This window comes from Zeus faber (assembly GCF_960531495.2).
Source record: "Zeus faber genome assembly, chromosome: 12".
Classification (NCBI taxonomy): domain Eukaryota; kingdom Metazoa; phylum Chordata; class Actinopteri; order Zeiformes; family Zeidae; genus Zeus; species Zeus faber.
In genome coordinates this window covers 32,281,530-32,295,124 of record NC_137196.1, presented here as the reverse complement: position 1 = coordinate 32,295,124, position 13,595 = coordinate 32,281,530, and the positions used below count along the sequence as shown (strand labels likewise).

The following is a 13,595-nucleotide window of genomic DNA, read 5'->3' as shown; positions in this document are numbered from 1 at the left end:
GTGATCTCAGACTATTATGGTCTGGGATTGTGCTGCTGGTCACCATGGTGATGGAGTTGAGGAGCACTAACATATTTTGATGAAAGATTTCCTGGATATTTATCTTATCGTTGGTTCTTGGTTTTGAACAATGAAGGGGCACTCCCTCACCTTGTGGGGGAGGGAGGAGGAAGGAGGGAGTAGGAGGTGTTCCACAAGTGCAGGATTTATTATCTACAACTAAAGTATTTACACAAAAACCTCCACCTTTTACTCCATTCATTCCCAAAGCAACAGAAACAATGGGGAGATGTCCCGACTGTGGAGACACACGTGTTTTTTTTGTAACGGTAACGGGACGGAGTCAGGACATGGACACACCCTGAATGGGGCGGAGTCAGGAACCAGGCACGCCCTGAACGGGGCGGAGTCAGGACATGGACACGCCCGAGGGGGGGTGGAGTCAGGACATGGACACGCCCCAAACGGGGCAAAGTCACGACCTGGACACACCCGGATGTGGCGGAGTCATGACCTGGACACACCTTGAACAGGGGGGAGTCAGGACATGGACACACCTTGAACAGGGCGGAGTCAGGACATGGACACTCCCTGAACAGGGCCGAGTCAGGACATGGACACTCCCTGAACAGGGCCGAGTCAGGACATGGACACCCCCCAGTCACTGAGGAGCACGACCGAGCAGCAGAGGTTGACAAGCGGTGCCGCCTGCACAGCTTGTCAACCTGTTCTAACCTGTCCTTCAAACACACTGAGTGGTTTAAGGTTCGAGGTTGGATGATTGTTTGAGGCGTTGGGATCCAGCCTCCATCCCATAAGTCAACATCTGTGCTGCTGCTGCAGGGGTGGAGCTGATACATAAATGATTGTGTCATCAGCATACATCTGACATAAAGGTGTAGTACTAGTACAAAGTGTGTTTGATGGTACTACATAAAGGTGTAGTACTAGTACACAGTGTGTTTGATGGTACTACATAAAGGTGTAGTACTAGAACTCAGTGTGTTTGATGGTACTACATAATGGTGTAGTACTAGTACACAGTGTGTTTGATGGTACTACATAAACTTCAAGTACTAGTACGTGATAAATGGGTTGGTTTTTTTTAAACAGTAAATAACAGAAAAATAAAGGTAAGCAGATCCTCCGTTTTACCTGCAGGGAGCTGATCAGATACCTGTGCAGGTAACACACACACGGCAGCTGCTGCTGGAATCACTTTTCATCTGGTTTTGTCTCAGTTCAACTGCTGAGCGTCGTCTGTCTCACACACACACACACACACACACACACACACACACACACACACACACACACACACACACACACACGTTCTGGGGCGGGGTTTAGGACTGGGGGCTAACGTGATTGGACAAGGTGACCTCCTCGAAGTATTTCCTGCTGCTGGTCGTCTCACACAAAGGACAGCATCTGTTCCTCCACACTGCTCTTGTTACCACACCACCGAACCGGTACACCACCCAACAACCCAACCAAGAAACCGTTAACCACTTCCACATCCCTAGACCGCCAAGTGAACCAGCTGCTCCAACACACACACGGAAAACTATGGAAGCTTCTTGGTCCTGCAAGTTCTGAACATCTAAATTAATGAAATTGAATAGAAGTCCAGGTCCAAGCCCTGCATTAGACCAGGACTTCCCCAGAACTTTGGGTTCACCTGAAGGGGTTCATGGTTAAACAAAGACTTCCTCAGGACTTCTGGTTCACCTGGAGAGTTCATGGTTAGACCAGGACTTCCTCAGCACCCCAAGCACATAGTTCTAGCTGAAGAGGTTCTCTGCGCCGCGATACCAGGGGGGTTCTATGCGCTGCCTTCTTGGACAGAAAACCAATAGACGTTAGGAACCTGAGGACTGGAGTTGGGAACCAGCATCTCTGACTGGTGACCAGGACACGTCTTGAGCTGATCCTCTTCTCTGTCTGTTGGATCTGAAGCCACTAAACATGATGTAGTAGAAGTCAGACTCAGAGTCCGGCTGGTTCTGGATTCACCCGGAGGAGACCCCACTCATCGCTTGGTGCTCGTAAAACGATTTGGACTTTGGATTAAATGTCTTAAGCTCTCAAAGGGATTGCAGTGACAATAGAGCAGCACCTTTAAGAATCTCCTGCCAGGACCAAATCAAAACGGTCCGGTTCATCTTGATGATCCTGAATTATTAAAGTGGGCGGAGTCAATCTAAATGACCAATCAACAATAGAAATGTCTTTAATGTTACCAGGGTGGTATGGCCCCCTTATTTCGGTTTGACTGTGGACAGATCACCTGGTCTCTGACTGGTTGATAAGTGGGACTCACTGATGTACATGTACTAGATGTCATGTTTGTGGCCTTTTTATTACACGCGTTGGAAAACAGGACCTTGCGTTTGCGGTGTGTCGGCGCCTCAGGTCTCTGTTTGGGGGGAGTTTCAGGGTGAAGAGGGGGGGTAGATAAGAATGCCTTAATCCGTCAGTAAATCTCCTGGACAATACCCCAGCTCAACATGACCCTAAATCCCCAGAAGGCCACACATTCAGAGGAACCAGCTCCCGCAGGTCCTCCTGGCCTTTTAAATGGTGGCAAACCGGGTGTTTATTAACTAAGTGTGTTTCGAGCTTCCAACTACATCCAGTCTGCTACCGGTGAAATCAAGCTGATCAAGTTGCTGAGCGCTTCCCAACCCGAGAAGGTCCACTTCAAAGTCTCCGGGCAGCGTGTCCAGGGGGTCGTAAACGAGAACGTGGCTTTTTGTCACACTGTCGACTGATTGTCCTCACCTCCGTGGGGCGGCGTCGCTCGTCCACCGGCCCTGTAGGGTGTGGGGGTTGACGCCTGGTTATGCCGGTACCTGTGACCACCGGATGGTTTGAGGGTCAGGACGCACTTCAAAAACAGAGCGTTCACACCTCGCGGCGCTCTGTTAAACTTACGGGATGAAGCGGAGAACTTTCCACAACTCATGTGATCAAACTGGTTTCCGCTTGATTCCATCAACCGGTTCTGAACAAACAGCCCCTTTGAGGCCGTGCGCTGACCGTGACGCCTGGCTGAACCTAGCACCTCTACTAGCGCAGAGAGAACATATGGATCAAAGAGCTGACGCAGCACCATATGGGGGCCACAGGACTTAAGCCTGAGCCCACATTACCAACAGGACCTTGCTCTTCTGGAAGTTCACATGGAAACCATCCACACCTTAGCTTCCCTCCAAGAGGCTGAGGACACGAAGGAGCCCAGTATGTAAACTAACTACATATAGAGATACTGAGTCGATGAGATGAACAAACAGACAAGTGGAAACACAGACAGACAGAAAGCACTTTGTGTATTCGCCGGAGGACCAGTTCGACATCCTACCTGGCCGTAGTCCGTGGCGAAGGCGACGACTCCTCCCGAGCAGGAGGACACGGAGCAGGGCAGGTACTGCTCATCCTCCCAGAGCCAAACCCTGGAACCCTGGACACAAAACACCGTCAGTTACTTAAAGACAGAGAGCAAATGGAGAAAGGTCGGTTATTCACAGCTTGCCCGATGGAAGCGCACGACAGGATGTGAAGAGATGACTTCTTATGACTTTTAACTCGCAGCAGCCTCAACCTCCCTATGCACCGTTTCCATGGCATCACTATGGCTTTGACCCTTCCTGGCCAATGGGGTCGCAGCTCCCCGCAACCTGGGAAATGTTTTGCGTCGTGGGGTCGCACCGCGACATACACAGCGCGCTAGCGTGCTCCGGGGGGGTCTTAAAACCACATGTGCATTGAACCTCTTTAGCAAGCACAAGCTGCGCAGACCCCCAGAGCAGACCCCAGCTGCCCCATGTACCACCAGGTAAAGATGAAGGGTTATTGACGACAACAAGACCGAACAACGGCTCCACAACAAACAGATTCCCCTTAAGCGCATCGCCACATGTGCTGCGCTCCATTAGCTCGACAGGCTAATGCTAATGACACACACACACACACACACACACACACACACACACACACACACACACTGACCTCTGACCTACATACCTTCACTGCAGCCTGTCGGATGTGCAGTGTTTGGGGGAGGGGGGTGATAGAGGGAGGCAGCAGGAGGGACAGGCCTCCAGAAAACACACAGAGCAAAGCCAAACGCAGAGGATGAGGGAGGGTGTCACCTGGGAATACATGAATGTGAAAACTCAGAGAGACAGATAGAAGATAGACAGCTCCCCCGGCGGGGGACGCTCCCCCGGCGGGGGACGCTCCCCCGGCGGGGGACGCTCCTCTTTGGCCCAGGTCCAAACCCAGACTCCTCTGCTCAGTTAGAACTCAAACACCGACACGAACCCTCGGCCCTGAAAGTCCTGCAGTGACCCTTCACCCACAGGGATCTTCCCTCACCGCCTCCTCCACCTCCTCCACCCTCTACACGTGCAGCCCGAGGCACTCCCTCTCTCCGGGATGCCTGGATGGGGGGAGGACACGACGGCTGGGAACGGCAGCTGTCGCACATGGAGATTCCACTTCCTCCGGCCAAACAAATGGAGGGTTGTGTGCACAGCTATGGATGGATTCTCTATTCTCTCCATCACAGTGAAGGGAGGGATGGAAGTGTGACTTGGCACAGGAGCTGCAGTGGAACCTTCAGGATGGAGTCTAGTTGCTGGTGCGGTTCTGTAGAGGACCAGGAAGTACTCCTAGAGTACTAGGAAGTATCTCTCAAGTAGTAGGAAGTATCAGCACCCAGTCTAGTCTTTAAAGTGCACTCAACACTGACATCAAACTGTGAGGAGCGTCTTCATCACAACATGAACCAGAACATGAACAGGACATGAATGGAGTCTGGTGTTTCCACAAGGCACCGTCACATGACGACAGCGTCACTTGACGACAGCGTCACATGACGACAGCGTCTAGCGGCCACACCGTCCTGCACCTCCACAGCTGTCTGTCTGTCCTGATGTTCTCTATTTGATGAATTTAACGTTTCCTTCTAAAACCTCCAACAAGCTGCAACGCTTCAGGGCCGCAGGAGGGCTCCACCCAAGGAGAGCTCCACCCCTCCTCCCCCATCGGGTCTCCCGCTCAACCCCCTTAAAGGACCTGAGATGCGGTGAGACCGGCCAATGAAGCAGAACTAGACACAGGCTCAAGGTTCCCACGGTCTGTACCGGGGAACAGGCGACCGGCCGCCTGCTCACGGTGCTGGAGGTTAGGGGAGCAGGTGGAGGTGTGAACCACACTAGTGGGGGAGGATCACTGTCGAGGAACTGTTCCTCTAGTTGCCGATCAAACCAACGTGGATGGGCGGAGGTCGACCACACACACACACACACACACACACACACACACACACACACACACACACACACACACACACACACACACACACACACACACACACACACACACACACACACACACACACACACACAGCCTGTCTGTCTGTCTGTCTCCTGTATTTACCGCCAACACGTTGCAGCCTGTCGCACCCTGAGGTGAAGCCTCTGTCAGCTGTTCATCAATCATCACTTTCACCGTTTCCAACACCGTCCGTCTGGTTTCCAACAGCCAACCCCAGAGGAAGGTGGAGCTGCCGCCACCACCGTTAAAAGCTCATTTCCTTAGATTTCACGGCGGCAGGTTGGGTGGCGTTGAGCGCAGAGAGGCCGACTCAGTCTGCCTGTCTGTCCATCTGTCAGCTCTGGAAATGGCAGCGAGACAGGAGTACGGAGGGATTTTCCCAAAACCCCCCCGGGAAAATCCCTCCTGTCTCGCTGCCGTTTCCAGAGCGTGCACCTGTGATAACCTGCAGGCCACGCCCTCTCTGAGGTGAAAGAAAAGCACCTGTGATAACATCAAACTCAGCGTCTCCGTTTCTTATTTGGACATTTAGCAAAATTAAAGTCCTGTAGCCAAAACCTAGAACAGAATATCAACATTCACAAAAAACATCTGGTCCGAAAGGTCAAAGTTCGCAGAGGAACGACCAGTTATCATCACGTGACGAATGAAACTGTGAATATTAAATCTGTTTGTGTCTTCGTGTGCAATGCATTGTGGGAGCCGGGTGTGTCATGGCTGGCGGGGCGTCATGGCAATGGGGCAAGGGGCACGGACGCCATAAATCACCAGGAATTACGACGCTGCGATGGCGACGCGTCATTCAACGTGTCGGTGCGAGTTCAACGCACCGACCACTTAAAAATCCTTATTGCACCATTTCCTAGTTTGGTCAGAACGGGAAGTTTCACACATTAATTTTCACTTTCATGTCCCATTTTTATTTTTATTTTATTTTTTTAACAGTTTTTCATGACTTCATTCCTTTTTTTGATGTGAGCTGCTGTGATAGCATCAGCATTAGCATGGATGCTAACAGTCATGCGTAGGTCTGGGGCCCATATTTACATTATGCACATAACTACTGCAACACCAAGAGGGTTGGGGGTTCTATATCCTGGAGCAAGGCACTAACCGTGCAGGGTTAGAACCCCCAACCCTGCAGGGTTAGGCGTTCTAACCAACAGATTGCAGATGTCTCCAAACGGCTTCAATTGTTCTTCACCTGCTCTCTGGCCGAGCTTCAGAGGGATGAAGAGGAGGATGAAGAGGAGGATGAAGAGGAGGATGAGGATGAAGAGAAGGATGAAGAGGAGGATGAAGAGGAGGATGAAGATGAAGAGGAGGAGGAGGAGGTGGATGAAGATGCTTCTTGTGTCTGGTTTCAAGGCGACCACATGAAACCTGAGAATGGAAAACGGATCTGGACTCCAACAGGGGGCGGATGTTTCAGAGGTACGAGTACAAAGTACTTCACACAGTATCCAGACACATACTGTACTTCAAAATAAAAGTCCCTTCTGGAGTGGGAGGAGCCCAAAGCCCCCCCGCCCCACACCACGACATGTATGTGTGTGTGTGTGTGTTTGTAACCTGGACGGCTTGGTTAGTGTGTACATACATGGGTGTGTGCGTGTGTGTTGAACAGTGTTTGAACCTTAACAGATATCATGACACTGACGTAACCTTTGGAAGTGGTTGCCGTGGAAACGGTGCCTCAGCTGTGGTTGCCTGGATAATGATTCTCCTTTTAATCCACATTTCAGTACAAAAAAAGACAAAAGATGATTTACATTTAAAAAGCACTTGAAGGTTAAATTACTGTTAAAAAGTGGATTTTTACCTTTTCACTTTCTAGACATGCAGCAAAAACAGAGTGGAGGCAACCAGGCAACCACACCGCACCAGATGGTTGCCAGTGGAACCATGTGGTTGTCCGGGGCAACTGTTATTGTTTGGTCCTGGTAAACAGTTGAATGTGCTGGATATTTAAACATTATGAAGCAAATGAACGGCTCTGAACTACCAACAAACAAACCGTCCGCTCAGAACACCGCCCACAGGAAGTGACAACACTGTCGCTAGGCAACCTGCGGGCCTCTCGCATTAGCACTACTGACCTACTTTCTGAGAGAGTGAGCGAGCGAGAGTGTTTATTTAACTGAATGACAGAGTACCAAAGTACATGTACATACAGGAGTGTGTGTGTATAAATATATGTGATGTGTGTGTGTGTGTATATATATATATATATGTGTATGTGTATGTGTATGTGTGTGTATGTGTCTGTGTGTGTGTGTGTGTATGTGTGTGTGTGTGTGTGTGTGTGTGTGTGTGTGTGTGTGTGTGTATGTGTGTGTGTGTGTGTGTGTGTGTGTATGTGTATGTGTGTATGTGTGTGTGTGTATGTGTGTGTATGTGTGTGTGTGTGTGTGTATGTGTGTAAATAGTGTTTTGTCTCGTTCTACGTCTTCATGGAACTTGTTGCGTCTTCAACCTTGAGACACAACGATGGATTTAAGACGTAGAACAGAGCGAGGCCCCAACACTGAAATGAAGCAGAACCAGGACCAGAACCAGAACCAGAACCAGGAGACGCCATCGTCACCAAACGAAGCCCAAACGCCGGAGGGGTGTCGGCTCCAAACACTTTCCATTTCAAATAAGTATTTGAAAGATGAATTGAAATCCAGAAGAAGAAGAAACAAAGCTGGAGGTTCCTCTGAGGAGGTTCCTCTGAGGAGGTTCCTCTGAGGAGCCGGAGCTGCTCCACATTCAGCAAAAACAACAAACCCAGGAAGAAGTCTTTGATGTCGGGACCGACCCCACAAAGCTGCAGATCAGCTTGTTTATTCAGCGTTCAAGGCTTTTCGATGACTTGTTGACAAGTTGTGTTGTCGTATCAGAAGTTGGAAGCGGTTCCAGAACAAACTTGAGACTCGTGAACAAAGACGACATTGTTTCCTGTGTTGTCACGGGGACGGCACCGTCCAGGTCCAGGTCCAGCTGCATCGTTTACTCTGTTTGTTCACTCTGTTAATGTTTGTTTACTCTGTTGATGTTTGTTTACTTGGTTTGTTTACTCTGTTAATGTTTGTTTACTCTGTTTACTCGGTTAATGTTTGTTTACTTGGTTTGTTTACTCTGTTAATATTTGTTTACCCTGTTTATTCCGCTTACTCTGTTTGTTTATTCTGTTTGTTTCGACTTTTTATTCTGTTTGTTTGTTTACTGTTTACTCTGTTACTCTTTTTGTTTAGTCTGTTACTGTTTGTTTTCTCTCTTTGTTTACTCTGTTGGTTTGTTTCAGGATGGCGTTGGACCCTACAGTAGGAGCTCGGAGGGCAGGTCACACCCAGGTGCAGCGACTTCTTTTCAGATTTTCTTAATGGAGCTTCGGCCTGACAACGTTTCCATGGCGACCGGGTCAGCGGCAGACGCGGAGGTCACAGAAGGATTGTCCGAAACCCCCCTCCCCGAGGTGAGGCCCGGCAGAACCACCGCAGGAGGAACCCTCTCGGGACTGGGACAGGGACAGGGAGCACCTTCACGCAGCAGGACCTTGGAGACCATCACACTCCACAAAGGTCGCAGCGACGACGCTGGAATGCAAACGTTCACCCTGCGGTGAAATGTTCACCCCCTTCCTACCCCCAGGAAGCAGGAGGTAGGAAGGGGGTCGGAAGGGGGTCAGAAGGGGGTCGGCCATATCAGCGCCGGTCGGCAGGAGAATCCCTAAGAGTTCACAGACGACTTTTCAAGGCTGTGGTGACCTGAGCTCTGACGATGACTGACCAATCAGGGAACTATTCAGCAGCATAAGCAGAACGTCTGGAAGGTCCGGTGATGAACTGATAAAAATACGTGTCCTCATCAATGGGAAACTGAGGTCCCAGCTCTGCAGCACCATTTAAAATAGAAACATGTTAAACATGTTAAACATGTTAGTCTGTGGATATCGCTGCCACTGCTGCAGTAAAACAACCTTGTTGCCCTTGGAGCAGGAGCTTGTGTTTGTTTGGTTTCACCATCGGCTGCCGCTCTGTTTGCCGTCCTTAGCGGTGGAACCAGTTTTAGATCCTCTGGCTGGAACCCAAGATGTCCAACTCCCGGAGGAGCCCTTGTTTTGGGAGCGGCAGAGAACGTCTGGGCCAACGGCCGTTTCTCACAGGAAGTGATAGCGTCTGGCTCTGAAATCATTATAAAATTTGGAATATGAGCAGCTCCATACATGAGACATTTGAGATTCACAAACTCCATGAGACGTCCAGAAGGTTCCTCTCAAAGACACTTTGAGCTTCAATTCCAATTAAATTCGGCCTTCCTACAAAGGTCTGCGCTTTGGTCATTTGGGACATTTACTGTTTATTTCTGCCTGTGCATTTATATCCCACCTTCTTAAATAAAGTTTTCGATTATGAAAGTTTATCTGTGAACTCCCATGTGGCTTTGCTTCTGCCTCGACCCGCGGCTGGATGTGCGGGAACAGATGAGCCAAGTTCCATGGCGCAGGGGACTCTGTGTAAACATGGGCTGGAGAGGACTTGGATTGTATAAAAAAAGAAACCAAAAGGATCTGCAGCGAACGACAGCAGACGAAATAGGGAAACTCCTGGAAGGTTCTGAAGGTCCAAGAAGCTTCAGAAGGTTCCTCAAACTTCAAAAAGTCACTCCATGCAAGAGACCAGGGGTGGGGGCAGGGGCGGTGTTAAAGCAGACCAACACGTCAACGCTCAGTGATGTGTTGAACCAGCGTCTGGTGAAAAGCCGCGTTGGTTCCAAACTTATGAGAACTTGGTGCTTTCTGGACGTGAGAACAGGCGTCGAGTCGCACAGTTGCTGCAGGACAAGGGGAGGCTGTGCTCAAATCCAAATTCCTTTCAGCTTCTTCGCGCTGTTCCTCCGGTTTCATGTTTCAGCCCAAACAGGCCGGTGGGGGAAGAGGAGGAGAGGAACCGGCGACTCACACAGGAGTGAAACTTCTGAACCATCATTAAAAAACAGCCGGGTATAAAACGGTTCCATGTGTGTTTGTTGTGGTGGGTGGAGGGTGTGCGGTGGAGTGTCCATGATCGGGTTGTTAGGTTTTATGTAGCTAATGAGAAACCCAGACGGAGCGAGGGATGAAGGAGGGGGAGACCGTTTGAAACGTATGGATTGTTTAAATGGGAGTTAAAAACCCAACCTACTGTTCTGACTGATACGCAGTTTGCAGAACCTTCAAACCAGGTGGAGCTACAACCACACTGGATTGGCTGCAGCCGCATTTGACGCTTAACAGGCGTGGTGGGTGAATGTGCTTCTAGAAATACAGGAAAAGTTACTTGGAGCTTGGCAGATGCCAGGTCTACGCTCGATATCAATATGCTCATATTTTCCATGTTTGGAAAATACCACTTACAGTGGAAGGAAGAGACCGGTCGTGACATGAACCGATATTGCGCAACGGTCCATCGGATTGATCAGGTTATCCAAACCTGTCCAAACTTGACTGAAAACTCGCCGTTTTCAGTCAAGTCCTTCTGAATGTGACGGTGTGACGTACAAGATGAACTCTCCTCGTCATGCGGAGCGTCATGGTCCTCTGAAGGCCTCTGGTGCAGCTATTCTGGTCTGGATGGACTCAGACTGTGTGGAGGGTCTAATGACAGAGTAGAAACATGGCGGAGGCCGATGAAGCCTTTTCAACACGTCACCGAGTAGTTTGAGGCAGAACACTTTTAACTGGAACAGAAACTCACTCCAACCTTTATTCTGATAAAAGGTGAAATGAGCCGGAAGTTCGGAGCTGGATTCTCAAAACCAGGTTTAAACATCTTTAAGCAGATATTGTGATTCCCTAAACCACGGTGGGAATGAAGCCATGCGAATTGCTGAGCCTTCCTTTACGCCTGACCAAATCAGAGCGGTTGACATTCTGCTCCAGTGGGACTTTGGGCTCTTCTTCTTCCAGCTGGAAGCCTTCTCTTCCTCCGCCGATGCCCTTTCTCCTGAAGACTGGCTCCTTTGTTCCAGCCCAGATCAGCTGGCAGATACAGCGCAGGGCGGGAAGCACGGTATTGGAGACTTTTGTGCGCCTGCCGCCGACTTCTGGCAGCGAGAAACGTTCCTTCTGTGGTGGAGCTCCAAAGGCAGAGCACACGGGCATCATGAGACCGATGTTACTCCGTCGCTAGGTGGACAGAGCCTTAAAAAAGTTTTGGTTCCACAGCCTCTGGGCCTTTCCAAACCCTCAGCCAATCTTGAATTCACCACAGCCTTCAGGATAAAACCGGAATAAAAATGTTGGCACTAAATCTCCAGAACCTCACCTGGAGGTCACCTGAGACTCTAGCTAACGGCCGGGTGACTGACTGGCCCGAGGCCAGAAGTCCGGCAGCTGGGACTACAAGGTTGGATCGGTAGGTGGGACTCAGGTGTGACCTCATAACCTGGACCACCTCAGCCAAAGGGGCTGGGTGTGGCTACAACCTAGTTCCCCCGATAAAAACTCAAACAGACGTGATCCCTGCACCAGAAACCAGGTCTCAGCCGGGACCTGGACCATTGATCCGGACCTGGATCTGAAGTGTACTACAGATTGATACAGCAGCAATGAAAACACATCTAATACTACAATGTACGTCTGAGCACTACTGTGCAGTACACACAGTACACATTTCACTCTGCCAATGAACACAAATCTACGACAGAAAACACAATAACAAACTATTCTCTTCATAACTGCGGTGAGAAAGGAGCTTCGCTTTCAGTGGCACCAAGTTACATATGGTGCAAGTACAAGTACAGAGCCTTACCACTTTTACTCCACTGCATTTCAAAGCAAATATCGCTACTTCTTACTTTACTGCATTTCTAACAGTGTGTTTTGTGTTATTTTTTATCCTCTTTCTACATATTTTTTTTGAATTGATAAATCCTTGAAACCTTATAGACTGGAGAGTTTTACTGTACGTTGTAATAAGTATCTGCAGAAACGGGTACAATTGTACTTTCTGAACATTACATTACATTACATTTAGTCATTGATCAGACGCTTTTATCCAAAGCGACTTACAATTATTCAACCACCGACGGACGCAGCCATCAGGAGCAATGAGGGGTTAAGTGTCTTGCTCAAGGACACTACAGCATGCTAGCAGGAGGAGCCTGGGATCCAACCAGCAACCTTTAGATGACTAGACCACCAGCTCTACCTCCTGAGCTACCATCCCCCCAAGTGAAGTGAAGTATCATAGACTTTGCTACTGTACATTTAGTGCATTGGAGAGAAATAACTTATCAACTTACTGAATTACTCATTTAGTGTCAGGGCATTTGTACTATCACTGCAGTAAAAGCTCAGAGTACTTCTTCCATCACAGTCTGTTAAACAGGTTCAGGTTCTTTACATATCGTCGCTATTTAGACTACATATGGTTGGTTTTTAAACTACACATCATTGGTATTCAAACTACACATTGTTGATAATCGTTGGTATTTAAACTACACATCGTTGGTAATCGTTGGTATTCAAACTACAAATTGTTGGTATTTAACTACACATTGTTGGTAATCGTTGGTATTTAAACTACACATTGTTGGTATTCAAACTACACATTGTCGGTATTCAAACTACACATTGGCGGTATTCAAACTACACATCGTTGGTATTTCAATTACACATCATTGGTATTTAAACTACACATCGTTGGTATTCAAACTACACATTGTTGTATTTAAACTACACATTGTTGGTATTCAAACTACACATCGTTGGTATTTCAATTACACATCATTGGTATTTAAACTACACATCATTGGTATTTAAACTACACATCGTTGGTATTTAAACTACACATCGTTGCTAATCGGTGGTATTCAAACTACACATTGTTGTATTTAAACTACACATTGTTGGTATTCAAACTACACATTGTTGGTATTCAAACTACACATTGTTGGTATCATTGGTATTCAAACTACACATTGTTGTTATCGTTGGTATTCAAACTACACATTGTTGTTATCGTTGGTATTCAAACTACACATGGTGGGTATTTAAACTACACATTGTTGGTATTCAAACTACACATTGTTGGTATTCAAACTACACATTGTTGATAACCGTTGGTATTTAAACTACACATCATTGGCATTCAAACTACACATTGTTGATAATCGTTGGTATTTAAACTACGCATCGTTGGTAATTGTTGGTATTTAAACTACAAATTGTTGGTATTTAAACTACACACGTTGGTAATCGTTGGTATTCAAACTACACATTGTAG

General features: G+C 48.3%; 1 protein-coding gene across 1 annotated transcript in view; it reads right to left on the bottom strand.

Moving 5' to 3' along the window:
• The window catches only part of myo10 (myosin X), a 52,023-nt gene that overhangs the window by 36,636 nt on the left and 1,792 nt on the right, over positions 1 to 13,595 (bottom strand). The window contains exon 2 of the mRNA XM_080011702.1: positions 3,365 to 3,463. Within this exon, the coding sequence (XP_079867828.1) occupies positions 3,365 to 3,463 (99 nt within the window). The remainder of the gene's footprint in view (positions 1 to 3,364; positions 3,464 to 13,595) is intronic.